The 18,231-nt window shown below is 39.3% G+C and overlaps 1 protein-coding gene across 1 annotated transcript; it reads right to left on the reverse strand.

The window, feature by feature from the left end:
* Positions 1-327: 327 nt before the first annotated feature.
* Positions 328-10,040, reverse strand: LOC103713872 (uncharacterized). The gene is made up of 7 exons (XM_008800920.6): positions 7,531-10,040; positions 7,281-7,439; positions 7,016-7,195; positions 6,742-6,936; positions 1,778-1,876; positions 1,078-1,707; positions 328-943 (listed from the first exon to the last, which is right to left on the reverse strand). Exons 1-7 carry the CDS (start codon positions 9,625-9,627, stop codon positions 614-616), a joined length of 3,690 nt encoding a protein of 1,229 aa, XP_008799142.4. The 5' UTR covers positions 9,628-10,040; the 3' UTR covers positions 328-613.
* Between the last annotated feature and the right edge of the window lie 8,191 nt (positions 10,041-18,231).

The raw sequence follows: 18,231 nt of genomic DNA on the forward strand, positions 1-18,231 counted from the left end.
GGATCAAGACCAACGCTTGCAAGTTTCGATAAGGTGCAGGGGCTCCATACATATGTTTTAAAGTCTGAATCAGAAATAGTTTGAACAGAAAATCTCAATAGCATTCAAAGGAAAGTAAAGGCTTGATCCCCATCAACAAGCCTCACTGTTTCAATTATTTGATATAAACAGACTGTGATACACATACATCACAATCTAAAAGCCGCAAACACCAGTCCATTACGAACCGTCCATCCTATAACCACACAATGGGCTCTCTGGAAAAAACAAAAAAAAGAAAGGTAACAGAGGAACAATATATGACTTATTTGAAAGATTCACCGGAGATATCTGAAACTATATCACTGCTGTTATTATGGACTTAAGCAACATATAAATTAAGCATCTGTCCAAATCAAACAATGACAGCTATCAACGTCCTCCTGAATCTCAATTGCAAATGAAAAAGAGCAAACTATAGAAATAAAAACAATCCAAATGAAAAAGGCTTAATGAATAGTGCACAAAAAAGAATGGCTGCCACTCATCTATTGGTAACACGTCTCCTAAACTCTATAGACTGTAACTAACAAAGATATGTGTAAATACATAAATATGCTCGAAAGCCAGATAGTTAGAGGCTGAAACTGAAAGCCCTGTAGTTTCTGGAGAAAAACCATGCCAGTACCGGTAGAGTAGCCAGAGCCAACCACATCCATGTACGCATCTTTCTCTTACCCCTGTTACGAAGGGGCAAGGGAACAGGTGATATCTTATTATATTGCTTTGCAGCTACCAATGGCCTTGAGGGCCTTTTTGAAGCAGTTGCTGATTGGTTGTCTGGTTCCCGAGCATTTTCAGGCGGACAACTGTCTGTAGCAGGAGTAGGAGCATGATCTCCGGCACCTCCATTTGTTGTATTCGATGTTGCTGCTGCTTTCTTTTTCTCCTTCTTTAATTTCTTCTGCACAACCATCCACGTTACTTATTTTAGTGACAACGATGTGAGAGCTATCTCAAAAGAGGGATACATTTGAAGATAAAGATACCATGTGAAAATTTTAAATCTCAGCAGCTAAAATCTAGAAAAGGAAATACCTTTTCTCTGAGCTCAAATTCTTTCTGCGCTCGGCATTCAGCACGGGCTTGGGCCTTCTCAGCTTTCCGCCTCTTTCTTTCCTCAGCCTCCTTGGCTTTGGCCTTCTGTTCCAACCGCAACTGTTCCTTCATCTCAGCTTCAGCCTTTTCCTTTCTCAATTCCTCTTCCTTCCTAGCCAACTCTTCCATCTTCCTTGCCTGTTCCTCTTCCTCTTTTGTCCGACTATTCTCTTTTGGAGCAGCTTCTACCTCTTCTCTGTCAGAAACTGGAGCCATGACGGTTTCTTTTGAAGTAGGCTTGGTAGATTTTTTGGATTTAGAAGACTGAATTGTTTGGGCTGTTTGCAAGGGAGGAAATGACTCCTTTTCTTTAGGAGCAGACAGTAAATCCAACTTCTCTGGTTTCGCTTCTGAAGCTATAACCGTTACAGGCGGGTTAGCATTGGATGAGTTTGAAACAGAGCTTGAGCTTTTGTCTACAGTAGCACGTGGTGCAGGTGGCTCCTCATCTGGGCCAAGCGATCTTCCATCCAATGTCTTCAATCTCCTCAATGTGCTGTTCTTGTTTGATTTGACATACTGCATGCGGAATTCATCATTGTTGTTCCACAGCTCCATAATTTTTTCCACCTGTAAGGCGAAGAATATTAGAAACTGCTACATTGCTACTTGCGGATCCGAAGTTAAAATAGGCATTCACCTGTTTGCTGCAATGCAACCAAAGGCCCTTTCTGTCCCCGGAAGATAAATATTTTGCTGCAGCTTCCTGGTCACTCTTGCACATGTAAAAATATTTGCTCTGCACACAGACGCAATAAATCACAATCACTTGACAATAGTAACATGGAAACCGATTGTAGTCCTTTTTATTTTAAATGGTTATTTATCATATAGTATTCCAAGAAAACATGAGGTTGCATTTTCTACTAGAGTAAGTTCTCCTGCAGTTGAAAGCCAAGCCTACACAGATGAAAAAAGTATGCTTTGTTTACAACAGTTAAAGCTTTCACCATATAGGAGAACCAAACTGCACCAAATTCATGACAGCATAAAGAACACAACTGTGACTTCTGGAACTTAAAGCTAAAAATCTCAAATTCAGAACAAGAGAGTTGCTTCGACTGATAGAGATCTAAACAAAATAAAGAAATATGATGACAAACAAGATATAAAGGAAAAAATCAAAAAGAAAAGACAGAAACAAAATACACGGTTGATTTTGAACTGAGATGCGAGCTACAAGCCTATAACAAAATTCAGAAAAAAAAAAAAAAGAAAGTTGAGCTGATAGTGATAAAATTAGAGGAAATATCAAATAAGAAGTTGCAAATGCATTCAGAATTTCATGATTCTCATAATCATCGAACCCAAGCTAGCAGATTGGGTTGCAGTGTTATCAACAGGTAACAAAGGGTATCAAGTCATAAGCATGCAGAAGTTTGCCTACAAACATACACAAGGAGGTGGGCTGGCTGCGCTAATTCAGTCATCTCCATTTGCATTTCTGCGTGCTTCATATGTAACCACACAAAGTTTCTCTTCGGGCTCTGTGTGTGATGTAGCTTGAGGTCAAATGAGGGATACCATAACCAACACCTCTCAATTACATAAGCCACTAAATTTTTTCAGGCCTGGTATGATATGCAATTCAGGTAATCATACTTTATAATTTTTCTTGCCCGCTCAACATACCCTAAGATCATGGACTCATAAAAGTTGCAAGGGAACTAATAGACGAGAAACATTTGCATTAAAACAGCAACTTGCATCTAGATATCAGCAGGACTAAACATGATCATCAAATGTCGAAAGGGGCTTCGGTCATCAAATAGTATTCACCATCTCTAGGAACAATGAGTGGAAAAGGCTATATGGAACCAAAGAGTGTTAGACCACTGACATATAGAGTAAAATTTACTGTAAATTAGAAGGTTCTTGTTCATGGATTTAATTAGACTCAAAAAGTCTATTTTCAAGATAGGCTGTCAAAACAGAAACAGAGTATAAAATGGCCTACCATCCTTAAGCAGATTGATGCAAATAGATGGGCATTAAACAACAGTTAACGATAGATGATAAGCTATCAATTCTAATACTAGCTGGAATGTTGTTATCAATAATACGTAACCTTGTTATTGGCCGTTGGCCTAGGCTAGCTGGTTTTCTTCTGAACACCTACAAAGCTGTTCAACCAATCATGGTCATCTATAAAGCTCGAATGTCAAATTAGAGATGGAATTCATCCAGAAATCTTCCCGATTTGCTCTATCACACTTTGCAATCACAAAGAATAGCATAATTGACGACAAAGGGTATAAGCAATGAACACAGCATTGGTTGAACACAACATTGTGAAAAAAAGTTAAAAATTAACAAATTAAGAATATGAAGATGAAGAAAAATAAAGACAGCATGAGGAAACGAAAAAAAAAAAAAGGATGGGGTTGCTGGATAGAAAGAAAGGGGGGGGGGGCGTGGCGCGGAGAAAAGGAAAAACAAAGGTGAAAGTCAGCTGCAGGGAATGAGGAATTCAATGCAGAAGTCTACATATCTGTTATATTGCACCCAAAAATTTGACAGTCAATATTTAAAGCAAATAATATAGTTGCTAAGTTGATGTGGATAAGGTTGATTATGCATTTATTGCAGATCGCACATAAGACTATTACATTTCTATCATGTTCATGCTCATTAAATGACAACATGGATTGGATTGCTGCTTAACTGTTTAAATAAGGGTTAGAGCATTTAAATGGGCTGCATGCCAAATCTAGAGTGTTATTGTATACACTCCACTGGATTCGAAAGCTTACCAATTGCAGATGGCACATATGACCATCATATTTCTATCATTTCCATGTTCATTAAATGACGACATAGACCACATTACTGCTTAAGTGTTTAAATGAGTGTTAAAGCATTTACATGGACTCAATGGCCATGATATGCTTAGGCAGTAAATGTAGCCATCTAAGCAATCCTTCTTAATAATGTTTTCATGTGTAAATTTTGTTCAAGCTTGCTGGAGTGTCAGAAAAAATATTAGCTAGATGTCCTCCAACCCTATTTTGCATATTTAGTAACATTTGTTGAGATGCTGAGGAAAGCCATGAGGGAAAAAATGTAAAATATAGGAGATGATTAAGGCCACACATTTTCATGGGAAGATAATCATTTTATAAAGAATAATTTCACTTGGACATTTAGAATGACCCGGATACATGTTCAAGCTCAAGTATAATCAGGGAAAACAAACTCGAATTATAATCAGGACAAAATTCCTTAGATGACTAAGAAATGTTTGCTTCACCAGTTTCTCTTATGTAGAAAAAAGTGAAAGCAAGAGATCCGTGCTCTTGCTTTCAAGTGCCCGATTACTCTTTCTCCAGATCTCCACTCCCGTCCACTTTCTACCATCTCCAAGCATTTACTCCCGGTCTCCAGAAGAGATCCAGCCAGCTTTCTCTCCTCTTCAATTACCAGACCATATCTCCCTCCTTCCTCTAATTCTTCTCCTCCCCTTCTTCATTTTCTCCTTCGCTTCTCCTTTCATTCATGGCTAGTTGCTGTTAGATTTTGGCTCTAACTTAATCCTCTTCTTCTAATCATTCCTTTCCCTTTTTGCCCTTCTCCTCCAATCTTGGCCAGTTGCTGGCAATGCTGGGCTCTAATCCAATCCAAGCCCCAGTAGTCCTGCTTCTCGTTCCCTTTCCTTCTTTCCATGATAGATTGCTAAAACATCTGGGCTTTAACCTCATGCCAACTCTTTATTCTCAAAGAAAAAGGGGGGAAAAGAAAACCCTGATACAAGACCCCACCAAACAAGTTATTTTTGACAGAAACTCAGCAAAGAACAAAAACTCTATTTCGGTTCTCCTTTTTTCAAAAACAGAATAGTGCAGCAATGTTGAATGGATCTAAAATTCCCTCATCTCTATTTCTTAAGGACCAACTCCATAAATTGTCTCTTGGTCCAACTATTTCCTGTTTAAGGTCAAAAACCTTGCCACCAACTAAACAAGCTTCAACATTGTTTCAGAAGTCAGCTTTATAAATTATCTCTTGCAAAAATCCCGCCAGTCATTGCGACACAAATTCCCTCTCATGCTGTTCATCAGGCACTATAGTCCTCCATTTGTTGGGAAGTAAAAGAAATATTGTAATCTCTTGCTTGGAAGACTTGTGCAGTGCATAACATTGAACAACAATTTCAATCAGTTATACCTATTTTTTCCCTATTGGGGTTAACTCAATATATATTATTTTTATTTCATGGATCATTCTTCCAAACTTTGTCAAAAATCCAACACTAACATCCTTATCCTTGATAATAACAGGAAAAAAAAACTATCCTCAAATCTCTCTTGACTGAAGACTTGTCTACTACTCCAGTGTTCCAATTATGATAGCCTATGCTATTTGTGATATGGTATGCTAATTTACAATTAATATTAGACATTCAAATCTGAAATAAAATTGTTTGTGTTTGTTGCTAGCATCTACTGATTACACATCTGGAACCAAAATTAAGACCCCAATAAACATCATTCATGAGCCTCAAACTTCGTTTTCAAGGTCTCATTAGAGGCAACATTAAAATCATCAGTAATGAAGAATTGACAACAGCTATTCCCATGAGGTTTATTAATAGGATCAATCTCTCACATGGTTCAACCAAGTTCAAATTTATTACCATTCTATTATTGATTTGACTGAAACCTAAGTTTACCAGTATGCCATGCTAGTAAAAAATTAATATAGGATGAAAGATCATGATCTATTTACATATAATATGAACATGATCAAGGGCTTGAGATGCTCAATGTTGCTGCACGTACAGGGAATCCTACTCCATCAAAGATTGATTTGAGGTACAAAGCAAAATAATAGAAATTCATTTTCAGACTAAGTACAAGACCAAATAGGATAATAAGATATAATATAGTTAAGTAGAGTTGATTAGAGAATGATGCACTTCTTAGATCCACCATCTATGACTTTCTTTTGGCTTGAATTTATAGTATTCCCCATCTTAAGGGCTGTTTGGTTGCCTCGTTTCTTACAACAGATAATCATAAAACCTGATATTCTGTAAAGCAGGTTTTTAACAGAAAAAGAAATAGAGGGACACCCATTTTTCAGGCTTAATGATCTGGCCGTTCCTACAAAACCAGATTTGTGGAGAATACCCGAAGCAAGCATTTTCACAAAACCCATCACTTCAGTTTTTGTATAAACCCATTATAGCAAAACTCGGTACCCAAACAACCCCTTAGTATCTCTATTCATCTTACAAAGCAACCCTGAAGTGCTCAATTATACCCATGCAGAGGACTGTTTTATTTGACATCATGCCAGATTTGAAGTTTACATGTTTGCTTTTGGGAAACAAAGATGGAATTCAAAATTGTAAACAGAATGAAGATGAGGATATTATAGGTGTCTCTTATCCAGTCTATCTAGCATGAAAGTCGAGACTCATAATTGAAATCTCCATCATACCCATTAGAATCACAACTAGCATGCCAGAAGTTGGAAAAGGAAAAAAATTAGAACTTCAGTAACAGAGCTAGACCATCTGATCATGCTAGCAATTGTATTCTCTACAATCTCTACAATCAGACAAAGACCATTGAGAATTCTTAAAGTAAGAAGGTAACACACCTTTTTAAATGACTCATCTTTGAGGTTCCTCCAATGTCCATATGCTTTTTGACGAATCTCATCAGCTGTTCTAAATTGTTCTTGTAGATCCTTCAAATGCCGGACTTCATCGTCATAGTCTTTCCATGCCTCTTTTCCCTTTATTTCAGCTTCTGATAAATCAGCTTTAAGGGAATCCAGTTCCTTCTTCAAAGTCTGCAAGCAACCAATTTAAAAACTAAGTACATCAAATATAGTAGGTCATGAGAAAATCACATTTGAAAATAATATATACCTTGAAGCGCTCTTCAATCTGGTCTCTTTGGTCAAATGCCATATCAATCTCTAATTTTGGGCCCATGTTGGAAGATAACTGTTCACGACGTTGTCTCAGTTGCTTAATATTAAGCAGATGTTGTTTTTCTTCTTTCAAACCCATCGTCGAATGCTGAAATTCACGGTCCATTGCTTCTATCTACATACATAAGCAACAAAACAATGAAGAAATTAGAAGATGCAAAAACAATAATTAATGTTTCTGAAGGGGAACAAGACTTTACCTTATTATCAATTTCTTCAATTGAGGTTGCATTCTTTATCTTGTTAAGCATTGACTGGACAGATTCTATTTCTTGTCGCTTAGCATTATATGCAGCCCTTACAGCTTTCTCTTTTCCCTTTGCAGTTTCTAACTTTTCCCGGAAGTCATTACAAGTTGCCTGAAAGAAATGTTACAGTTCAAGCATAAGTGGACAAAAATGAAATAAAAAAATTCAAAAGACTAGTATGCCATCTGTAAGCATTCACTACCTTTTTCTTTTGAACTGAAACTCTAGTAGAATCCCTGCTTCGCGTCTTCTCTTCTAGTTCCAATTTAGCATGCTGTATTTGCGCCCATAGCTCATCATTAGTGAATCTAGGGACTCTAATTATGTAACATGGCTGCCTTTTCACCCCCTGTATATCCACCCTCTCCCCATCAAGAGCTGAGCCACTAGGATCCTCTGGTGGGGCCTGGATCACTTTGACTGCTTCAACTTCCTCGCTAATAGGTTCTTCATCATCATCCTTCCTTGTAGCTTGGTCACCTTCAACAGAGCTGGCCAAATATTCACCACTTTCTGCAGAGTCATTTCTAATCCTGGAGTCTGATTCCATTGCAACAGCATGATTCTCAATTTCCACTTCATTGCAAACTTTACTATCTAACCCTGTATAATTATTTGAACAAACGGCCATGCTTTCTTTACTTTGAACCAGAACATTTTCAACCTCGACCACACTATTAATAGAAGCATTTATTATTTCTGATTCTACATCTGCACCACCGACAGGACCAGATGGTCCAGGCCCATCTGCACTGTGAATGTCTGTTTCAGTTTCTGTGGGGCTGGTTTCACCATTCTCAGCAGATTTAGTGCTGACTTTGACTTCTTTCAGAAATTCCTGGTCGCCACTTGATTCAGCTTCCTTCACCATGCCATCAAGGCGAGAGGTAATGCTGGCTTCATGACTCTCAGCAGATTCACTGCTATCTGCTTTTTGTAAGCTGGTTTCGCATTGGGGTTCAGAAGACGCTGCATTTTCAGCTGAGCATTCATCAGGTGGACCTTCTTCAGCCTCATTTGACAGCCTCGCCTTCTCATGCTCAAGAGGAAGAGATTCAGATGCCGGAGTCTCTGTGACCACACTCTCAGGTTTCTGTTCTTCTCCTACTCTCACTACTGCTTCTGGTTCATCTTGGTCACCGGCAACCTCAGTCACCTCTTTCAACTCTACTTCGGCAGATTGTAATTCTGCTTGGTCCTTTGTCTCTGAAACCAGAGTCATGGGCTCCTGTTTGTCTTCCTTCCGAACAAGTACTTCTGATTGCTCTTGGTCATTCCTCTCCCTCAACACAATCTGGGGCTCCTGTGTCTCCACCACAACAGATAATTTGGCTTCCACTTGATCATGAGTGCTTCTGTTGGCAGTCAAAGCATCCTGCTTGTGCACTTCAACAGATGATGTTAATTTCAATTGGTGCTTGCTCTCTGCAACCACATTCTCCGCCTCTGACTTCGATTCTGCTTGGTGGTCAGTCTCTATACTGGCAGCCATGTACTCCAGCTTTTCTTCTACTTCAAGTGATCCTGATTCCAGTTGGTCTTTGGTCTCTGCACCCACGTCCAATTTACCTTGATGGTCAGTCTCTGTAACCACTGTCTCAGGCTCTTGCCCTTCCTCAACTTTAACAGTAAATTCTGTTCTAATTTGGTCATCAGTCTCAGTCATTGTGGTCTCCGACTTCTCTTGTACTTCAGCAAGATATTCTGGTTCTACCCGGAGCTCGGTCTCTATAGCGACAATCTCCTCCTTCCGTTCTTCTAATTCCAATTCATTGTTGGCCACACCATTATTGTCCTCCAAGACACCCCGGCACATAATTTCCTTCCCCTTGCTCTCCTCCGCCTCCGCCACCGCCACAGTATTTGTCTTGGATTCCATCGTTTCCTCCTCAGCCGAATCACTCACCGCCGTCTCATCTTTCCGATCTTCCACCCCGTTCTCAGAATTCACAACAGAATCAACACCCCCCTTGCGATCACCTCCCTTCTCTCCACTCGCTTCCCGATCTCCGAAGGCCACATCCTCCAACAAGGAACCCACATTCGCCGGCGGGCCACGGCTCTCCTCGGCGTCCACGGGAAACACTTTCTCCCCCGGATCGAGATCCCTCTCGGCCGGATCATCCGAACCCTCGCTCCCACTTCCTCCGCTCTCCTCCCCCTCCCGGCACGCAATGCCGTTATAATCTTCTTTCCGCTTCCGATCTCCCTCCAAGACCGCTCCCAACCCCACCTTCCCCTGGAATTCCACCTTCTGCCCCTCGCATCCACCATTACACTCCTTCGCATCCGCCGTCATTGCTCAGACCCAGACGAAAGAACACCAAAATCACCAAAAAAAAACCCGAAACACACACACAGATCGCGGATAGAAACTGCAGCAAAACGAGTAAAAAAATATCAGATTTTTTTCGAGATCGGAGTATACTTACGGTTCCCGGCCGGGGCCAGCGGCGCCGCCTCCCGCGAAGTCCGGAGACTCCGAATTCGAGATCCGATGGCCGGATCTGGAGCCCCGGTCGCCGGATCCGAAGGCGATCCGATCCGTCCCTCCTCTTATTCCCTTCTCTTCTAGTGATTTATGATTAGGGTTTGGATAGGAAGAGATCGAGATCGAGACGGACAGAGGGAGAGAGAGTGGGGGAGAGACTTTAAGAGCTGGAGCTGTTATTGTTTTGAATGGAATGAATAGTTAAAGAAATTTAATTTTATTCCTTTTCTTTTCAAAAGAGCTATTTTAAATAAAATCAGTTTTTCAGATACGTCGAAATGCCTTTTATGGTAAATAAAGATCAAAAGATTAACAAAGGGGCGGGGCAGCACGCGGTTTCGGCGATAGGTCGGCCGTTACTGTATGGTTCGTGGGAAGCATTTTTTCAAAGTGCTTATATTTGGTTGGCCATCCACTTTTCTGAAAAGTTATGTATAATTTCTATTATTTTTTTTAAAAAAATTAGGTTTTTAATACCTCTTTAATGCTTCTTTAATGCTGAAGAATTTTTTTTTAAAAAAATAAAAATAAAATGATTTCCGTCCCATGAAAAAGTTACTTTCTCATGTTTCTCATGGAAAATATTTTTTCGTGAAATGTAGAAATCATATTTTTATGAAAATACAACTTTTTCATCTTTTTCTTTGAAAACTTTAACTAGACAAGAAACATCTTATTATTTTTTTTTTTTTGACCATATTTTTTTGACTTTTTTTCTCGCGAACCAAACGAGCCCAAAGTCTGAAATGTATTGCGGCTGGACCGGGAGACAACTCGGTTTTCCGGGATCCAAACCGAGCGCGTTGAGGATTACATGTTGCCTTTTGTTATACTCGCTTGTCGGATCTGGTGTCAGCTTCTGGAAGAGGCAGGAATGGCTTGGAGGGTTGCACTTCCTTTGCGATGGCGGTGGGTGTAAAAAAATATATGATATATAAATAAATTTGTCGTATTCTATTAGCTCTTTCACACTACCATAAGGAGATGGTTTGAGGAATTTTTCCCTTGCAAAGGATGTCTTTGACCTTTAAAGGTTTGTTTGGCTATCTTTATAGCATAGTTTTCCATGTCTCGTTGGAAAAATCCAAGCACCGCTGAATGATGAAATCTTGACAGGATGAGCATTTCTAAGTCATCAAACCGGCTCACCGTCTGATATTCACATCGATGAGGTTGGTCATGATCCTCCACAACCTTGATTGTAGGAATTTTCAGCAAATGGAAGCCTTGGTTGCTTTGTTTTCAAAAAGTGCTCTGTTTCATCTCCAATAGAGACCAGTTCAGCTGTGACAAATTATACTTGAGAAGAACAAATGGAGCATGCACAGCCTCCGCCTAAGCAAACTCAAAAAGTTTTACCTTTCACCTACTCCATCTACTTCCAATTTCGAAAATCCTTTTCATGATTAAACTTAGGTAGCCGACCTTTTTTTTTCCTGATATATCGACAACTCACACTAGTCGAGCATGAGTGCAACCAATAAAATCAAAAAAGAGAAGTTGACGGAGAGGGAAGAAGGCCCTGTTTAGGAGAGCTGTTGGCAGTAGAGCTGTTGGAAGTAGAGCTGTTAGAAGTAGAGCTGTTGGAAGTAGAGCTTTTATAAAAAGCTGTTTGCTATTTGGTAACTACATTTCTAAAGTGCTGTGGCACTTTAACATTTGTTTGGTAAACAAACTGAGAAAGTACTTTTGTATGACAAAATGACCATAAAGGACATTATTAGTATTATACAATAGTGCATAATAAAATATAATATATATTAATACATAAATATATGATATAGTATAATATTAATGTAATGTAACATAATATTATTATAATATAGTACTATAACATTGTATACTATAGGATAATAATTTAAAATAATATTAAATTATTTAACATAACATAATATTATATTATATTATATTTATAGTATAATACAATAATAAATATATAAAATATTATAATTATTAGTATAAATTAATTTTTTACTCTTTTGATGACCATTTATTTCTCTAACAAATTTTCTAACTAGGTGAAAAAATTGGTTAAATAATTACTAATATTTTTATTTATTTATTTATTTATTATTTTATTTCATTGAAATATATTTATTTATTATTTTATTTATTTATTTATTCGTTCATTTATATACATATTTATTTATTTATTTATTTTTCTTTATTTTTCTTTTTTTTTCCTTTTCTTTTTTTTCTTCTCTTTTTTTCTTTCCTTTTCTTCTGTTCTTTTCTTTTCTTTTTTCTTCTTCTCTTCTCCTTCCTTCCTCTCTTTCCTTCTTCTCCTTTCTTCTTCTCCCGCGAAGCCGGCGGCGCCGGAAGGGGGACCGGGCCGCGGGAGGGGGGCCGGGATGGCGGGCCGCGGCAGCCGCGGGAGGAGGGGGGCTCGGGACGGGGCCGGGATGGCGGGCCCCGACGGCCGCGGGGGGAGGGGGGGCTCGGGAGGGGGCCGGGACGGCGGGCCCCGACGACCGCGGGGGGAGGGGGGCTCGGGACGGGGCCAGGAAGGCGTGCCGCGGCGACCGCGGGGGAGGGGGGGCTCGGGAGGGGGCCGGGACGGCGGGCCCCGATGACCGCGGGGGGAGGGGGCTCGGGAGAGGGCCGGGACGGCGTGCCGCGGCGACCGCGGGGGACGAGGGGCTCGGAGGGGGCCGGGACGGCGTGCCGCGGCGACCGCGGGGGAGGGAGGGCCTCGGGAGGGGGCTGAGACGGCAGGCCGGCCGGGGAGGCAGCGGCCATGGCGGCCCCTTCCTCCCCTTCCTTTTTTTTTTCGGCTGTGTGGTGGGTCGCAGCGGCGGGGGGCTCGGGTGGGGGCTGGGGGGCGCGGCCACGGGTGGCCGGCGTGGTGGCTGCCTCCCAAAAAAAAAAAAAAAAATGAGGAGGGCCGACGGCATTGAGGAGGAGGAGATAGAGAGGGAGAGAGAGAGAGAAAGGGGGGATGGTGAGAGAGAAAGAGGCGGTGGGATTGAGGAGGAAAAAGAAACTTTTAAATGGGGGTATTTTGATCAAAAATACAGCTTCCCGACAAAGCTGAAAACAGCGTTTTCGGAAAGCTCCAAAATTGAGCTTCTGCCAAAAAGCTGTTTTCAGCTTCCCGCAAAAGCTGAAACAGCTTCTTGGAAATTTTACCAAACACACTTTTTTCCCTAAAAGTACTTTTGGAGGGCCAGAAAGTGCTTTTTGGCCCTCCAAAAGCTCCCCCAAACAGGGCCGAAATAGACTCATGACTCTCTTAGAGAATCTCTTCAGAATGATGTGCAGCATATGAGGCTATCCGGTCTGCCACACAGAAGGAGCCAAACTCTCTCACGAGTCTGCGTATGTCCTCAAGAACCGGGTGCCGGTCATCACAGTTGTGCTGGCCTCAAGTTTCCTTTTCATCATCCAAGTTGATTGCGGAGTCACAAGTTTGGCATCTAAAACTAACAAAGGATTGATGTTTGGAATTATAAAAGAAAAACTATAACATTTCTATCTAGATAAATGCATGAAAAGTCGTCCCACACAAGACCAACAGAAGACAGCAACATCTCCAATTAATATAACTGCCTAATGATCCATAAAAATTTCATTGTAAATCATCAAAGTTCAGAAAAAAAATCTGAAAATTCAGAATATAGTTCTATTATCTGAGAACAGAGAGAATAATTCTAGTAATAGTCTTTCCATGATGAAACTGTAAGTAAAATCTTTTACACTAACTTGGAAAATATTGCGACAATAATCATAATGAACCTTCTTTAGAAGCTGCCTTGCATTTGGAAACAATCCTCCCAAGATGATCATGGTTTCGTCAAACTTATGCAAGAAATTATTTGCATATTACTGAAAATGTGTCAGAGAATTCTGGTCATGACTAATAGGATGAAATTAGAGGCTTTCTATCTTTTAAAACTTGACCTCATTAAAATTACTAGGCCATCCAAATTTTGATGGCAACAAGCATGTTGAAAGGTCTGCAGATAACAAATCACTATTCAGTACAAGAGCCCTACAATGACTTGGAACTTCTGGTGTCCCTTAAAGCATGAGCTTCTAGAAATGTGATGATTGCTATGCCTTTCAAGAAAAGTTCAGGTTGCCAGTGATATATAAAAGGGAGGCCTCCTCTTATCAGCATGTAAAGCAGATTAAGTTGGCCTTAACTGTTATTGCCGGCCAATTCTAAACCAAACTTCGCTATAAACTAAGTAGGCAATCAGTCATTAACAAGAAGAAATATCTTGTTCAATCCTCACCATAGGCAGAGAAGGCAAGTCATTTGTCTCTCTGCGTCGGCAACTGGCGAGCCTGCTGCAGCAGAAGTCCTGGCATTTGGGGTCCCTATATTCTTTTCTTTAAGGATTGTGGTCCCTCTATTTGTTTGGATCAAAGAAAAATAATTAATGCAGTAATATCCATATTGCCAATAAAATTAAATATGATGGTTGCGAAAGTGACCAACATATTTAAAATGGTGACATACTATGTTTTCAGAATCAATCCATGTCCCTACATAAATAAGCACATGAGGCTCGGCCGGTGTGGCGAATGATACAATTCTCATAGTCTAGATATAGGACCCCAGATAGAAGGCAGAAGACAAAGATGTGTTGTCATGGTTCAAGGGTGACTGTAGGTATGGACTCAGATGGAGGCACTTAGTATGAGTTGTATTACCAGAGCTGAGGTGTTTCTTAAATGCTTACTCAATATTTGCCCTGTTATTATTCCTTCAAAAGAAAAATACTTGCCATGTTAATAAAATTCTTCAATAATTAGCTTGTTATGCCTGAATAGTTGAAATGTTCATCAAGTACTTAATGAGTCTCAACCTTATCATAAATTATCCATGGCTTACTCATGAAACTTTTGTGGTGCTGAATAAATGATGCCAGACATCATGTTTGTCCTTGCCAGTTTTTATAAATGATGCTGCTCATCATATTTGTCCTTGCTAGTTTTCTTTCTTTTTTCGACACTTCTGCTTGTTCTTTTTGCATGTTTCTGCTAGATATAAAAGTTTTTTCGCATTCTTCAATTAATCGAATAGCATAATGCTCCTAAAATCTCCCCCTGCTCCCTCTCTATTCGAGTAGTGGATTTTGTAAAAAATTCCACTTCGCATTTTTTTTGTGTTGCAAAATTGATTATAAAGTGAATTTTTTAGAAAATCACCTCTGAGTTAAAATAGACTTTTCAAATTTATCGCCAAAATTTCTGCATTTTGCCAAATTCAGTAAATCTGCCTCACCAAATTACTTCTGAAAAACTAGCCATGTCGCCGTGACAAATGAAGAGTTCCCCACATAAAATGAATGACCGATGGAGCTAAGCTGCATATGGGTAAAAATTTCTGTGTCCATACTCCAAAAAAGGAGTTAATTAATAGTAATACAGAGAATACCAGACATAAGCAACACTACAAACCAAGTCAAACATCATAAAAATTAAGTATACAGCCATATATAGACAGCACAAGCATGCATATAAATGGGGCTCCACTTCCTTGTATGGTGTGGATTTATTGACAGATAATGAGGTTGACATTTCATCAACTTAGTCCATATTTTCTGCATCAAAGATGGGACAAAGAGCTGTGGAAATAGTGGGAATTTCTATGTTAGACATAAGACCATGTGAATTAAGTGTAATAACCAGCAAACCTGCCATATGATTGGCTTACCATTAGATATCACCTCTTTTATTTTCCTTGAGATAAAAGACAATGCTTGCTAGGACCTTTGAAAGGCAGCATGTGATCTCGTGATGCTTTCTTTTATTTTCCTTGAGATGGGAATGGCTGAGGAACTTAATGGTTTAATTATCTTATGTTGCCTGGTCTTGGATCCAACAACTAGATGCAATGAAGCAGGGAAAAGATGACAACATCATATTGGCAGTCTCTCAGTGTTGGATCTATTTAGTATATCACAACTGCCAATGTATGTGACCTGTGAATGTTGCTTGTGAAAGATATATACCAAAGAATATGCTCCTCCTGTGAGAACTAATGTTTGTAGCCACTCCTTGTTAAGCCCTCTCATATGTGCTTGACTGTGGCTTGACATGGACATTAACAAAGGAAACAGAAGGTACATAACTCTTCATTTTGTTTTATCCTAAGGAAAGGTTAGGCAAGCTTATTTACTAGAACATATGTAACTTTCAGATAATCAAACTTGCATGAGCAAACTAAATTTGGTGGAATCGTCTGCATCGTAAGAACTGGGACTAAATCACTCTTTGTTGATGTGTTCATGCCTATGCGATCTCGACATACAAAATTTATGCCATCTGGACCCAATTTGGTTCAGCTCAAAGTACCTTCACCTGATACTTAAATTAGCTTAGGATCTATGAAAAGGAATTTCTTACATATCAATAATATGAAACAACATACATACTTGATAGCTGTTTGTTCAGGTAATATATGAAAGAAACTGCTATTCTGACAGGTGATACAACAATGAGTGAAGTGGGGAATTTTTTGCTTGCATTGAAATAGATTTTATGACAAAGATGGATCAGATCAGTTGGAGAAAAAGACCAGGAATTGCAATACATATTAACACCTTTTCTCAGTGGGGAAAAAAAATAATAGTTACCCATCAGTCAAATCTGATCAAATAAGATTAGGCTCAGCTTTGTCGAAGCATCTGTAAAGTAGCATGAAAGCAAGCCTCTGTTTAATTAGTAATCATCTACTACTGTGGTATGCTAAAACACTAGCATGACAACCAACGCCGACAGGTCTTTGGCCAGAAAAAGATAAATATACAGAAGAATTACCGAACACTGTGTTAGATTAGCAGGCGATCGAAGCTAGTGTTTCCACTTCAGGGACACCAGAAAGACAGCAGGTACATGTGAATAATGTGCATTAGAGTACAACAAGAAAATGGTTTTAGGAATGTTACAACAAGGGCTCTAGAGGATTTTCAGTCATGATAATAAGTGAACTGGTTGTCCTAGTTCAAACTGGAATATAGTGAACCATATTGAACTAGGGCTTGCTGCAGTGGTTACACCCCTTAGCAACCAAATTATATATATATATAGATATGAGTTAACCAAATTAAAAATTTCAGTTGGCACCGTTTACTAAACCATTTCAATTTCACCCTTGTGCTCTAATACTAGCACTCATTCTTCATACCTTCTTTATGACAGAAAATAGAAGTTTGTTAAGAATTGGGCTTTTGTAGCTGATATAATGAAACTCATACAGAAGACCCTATTGTCACAGATATTCATGATAAAGAATTACAGATTAACATTAGTTAGTACTTAGTAGTGCTAGATATTACTTATCAAATAAATTTGGTTCCTCAAAAAGATTTTTTTAAACATTAGAAATTATTGGTGGACATGGTGTTACTAATAGATACTTTTCAGAAGTCTGGGATGTCGGTTCTCTTAAATCTATGCCCTCCACAGGGAGGACATGAAAAGGGATTTGACCTGACATGAATCATGATGGAAATTGATCGGATTTGAGTTTAAAAATCTGTTTGAATCTAGGATAAGCCAGACCTGGACCTGAGTCACCTGACTTAAATCCTTTATAGCCTTTCTTGTGGCTGTAGTTATGGTTACATATATTCATGCAAAATACTAATTCTATGCTCATATTAAATAAATTCATGTGAACTTGCTTCCATTGTTCGAATTTCTCTCAAGATTAGGCTGCTGGACATCAACTTAATAGTTCGCCAATAGTTTTCATGCAACGGTGGAGACTGAGATGGAAATGTTCTACAACATCAGGCTCTTAGCCTTGATTCATTTGATCCTCAAGTCAGAAACCTTCCTTGAGATGATGTTGATCATCTCATCGAAGAAGGAATGATTGCATGACAAACATTTTTTGTCATTCTGTACTTCCTCTGATCAGCAACATTGGTGATGAATGATCTTAAAAGGTTAGTCCTTCAAGAGATCTCCATATGCTGTTCTGGTTCCTCTGAGTTTTTTTTTTAATGCAATTTATAAATGTATGTCTGGCATTCCTTTTTTTTGCTTTCTGATGCAACAAGATCTTTAACTGAAATCTATGTGCGTAATGAGATCGATTTCAAGTAGCACCCATAAAGCTGACCTCAAATCAATTACAAATTTTTGCTTGTTATTTATTTCTAAGAGAACTTGAGGACAGTAACAGCAATCATCAGGCATCTGATTTCGCTGGCGTTCCGCTGTTGCATGGAATAGAAGAAACAATGACGTGGAAGAAACAAGTGTTTGATTGATTTTTGTTTCTCTCTACACAGGTATTTACTGCTTTTAGAAAAAGAAATCTATCAAGTTGGTGCCTACTGCCTTCAGGAAACAAAAAAAAGAAAAAAAAAATCTGTCAAGTTGATGAGCAGATTGGTTCATAGGAAAACTATAATCTTGCACTGGAAGTCTGGATGCTTCATAGATTAGTAT

Source organism: Phoenix dactylifera, chromosome 18 (genome assembly GCF_051530095.1).
Source record: "Phoenix dactylifera cultivar Ajwa chromosome 18, Ajwa_hap1_PhDact_Kaust_v1.1, whole genome shotgun sequence".
NCBI classification, from domain to species: Eukaryota; Viridiplantae; Streptophyta; class Magnoliopsida; order Arecales; family Arecaceae; genus Phoenix; species Phoenix dactylifera.

Excerpts from the sequence above, each read along its gene's own strand:
- LOC103713872 (XM_008800920.6), bottom strand. The coding sequence starts at position 9,627 with ATGACGGCGGATGCGAAGGAGTGTAATGGTGGATGCGAGGGGCAGAAG. Across the intron at positions 6,937-7,015 it reads AGATTGAAGAGCGCTTCAAG|ACTTTGAAGAAGGAACTGGA; the intron begins GTATATATTATT and ends GGTTGCTTGCAG. Across the intron at positions 1,877-6,741 it reads AAGATGAGTCATTTAAAAAG|AGCAAATATTTTTACATGTG; the intron begins GTGTGTTACCTT and ends GTCTGTGTGCAG.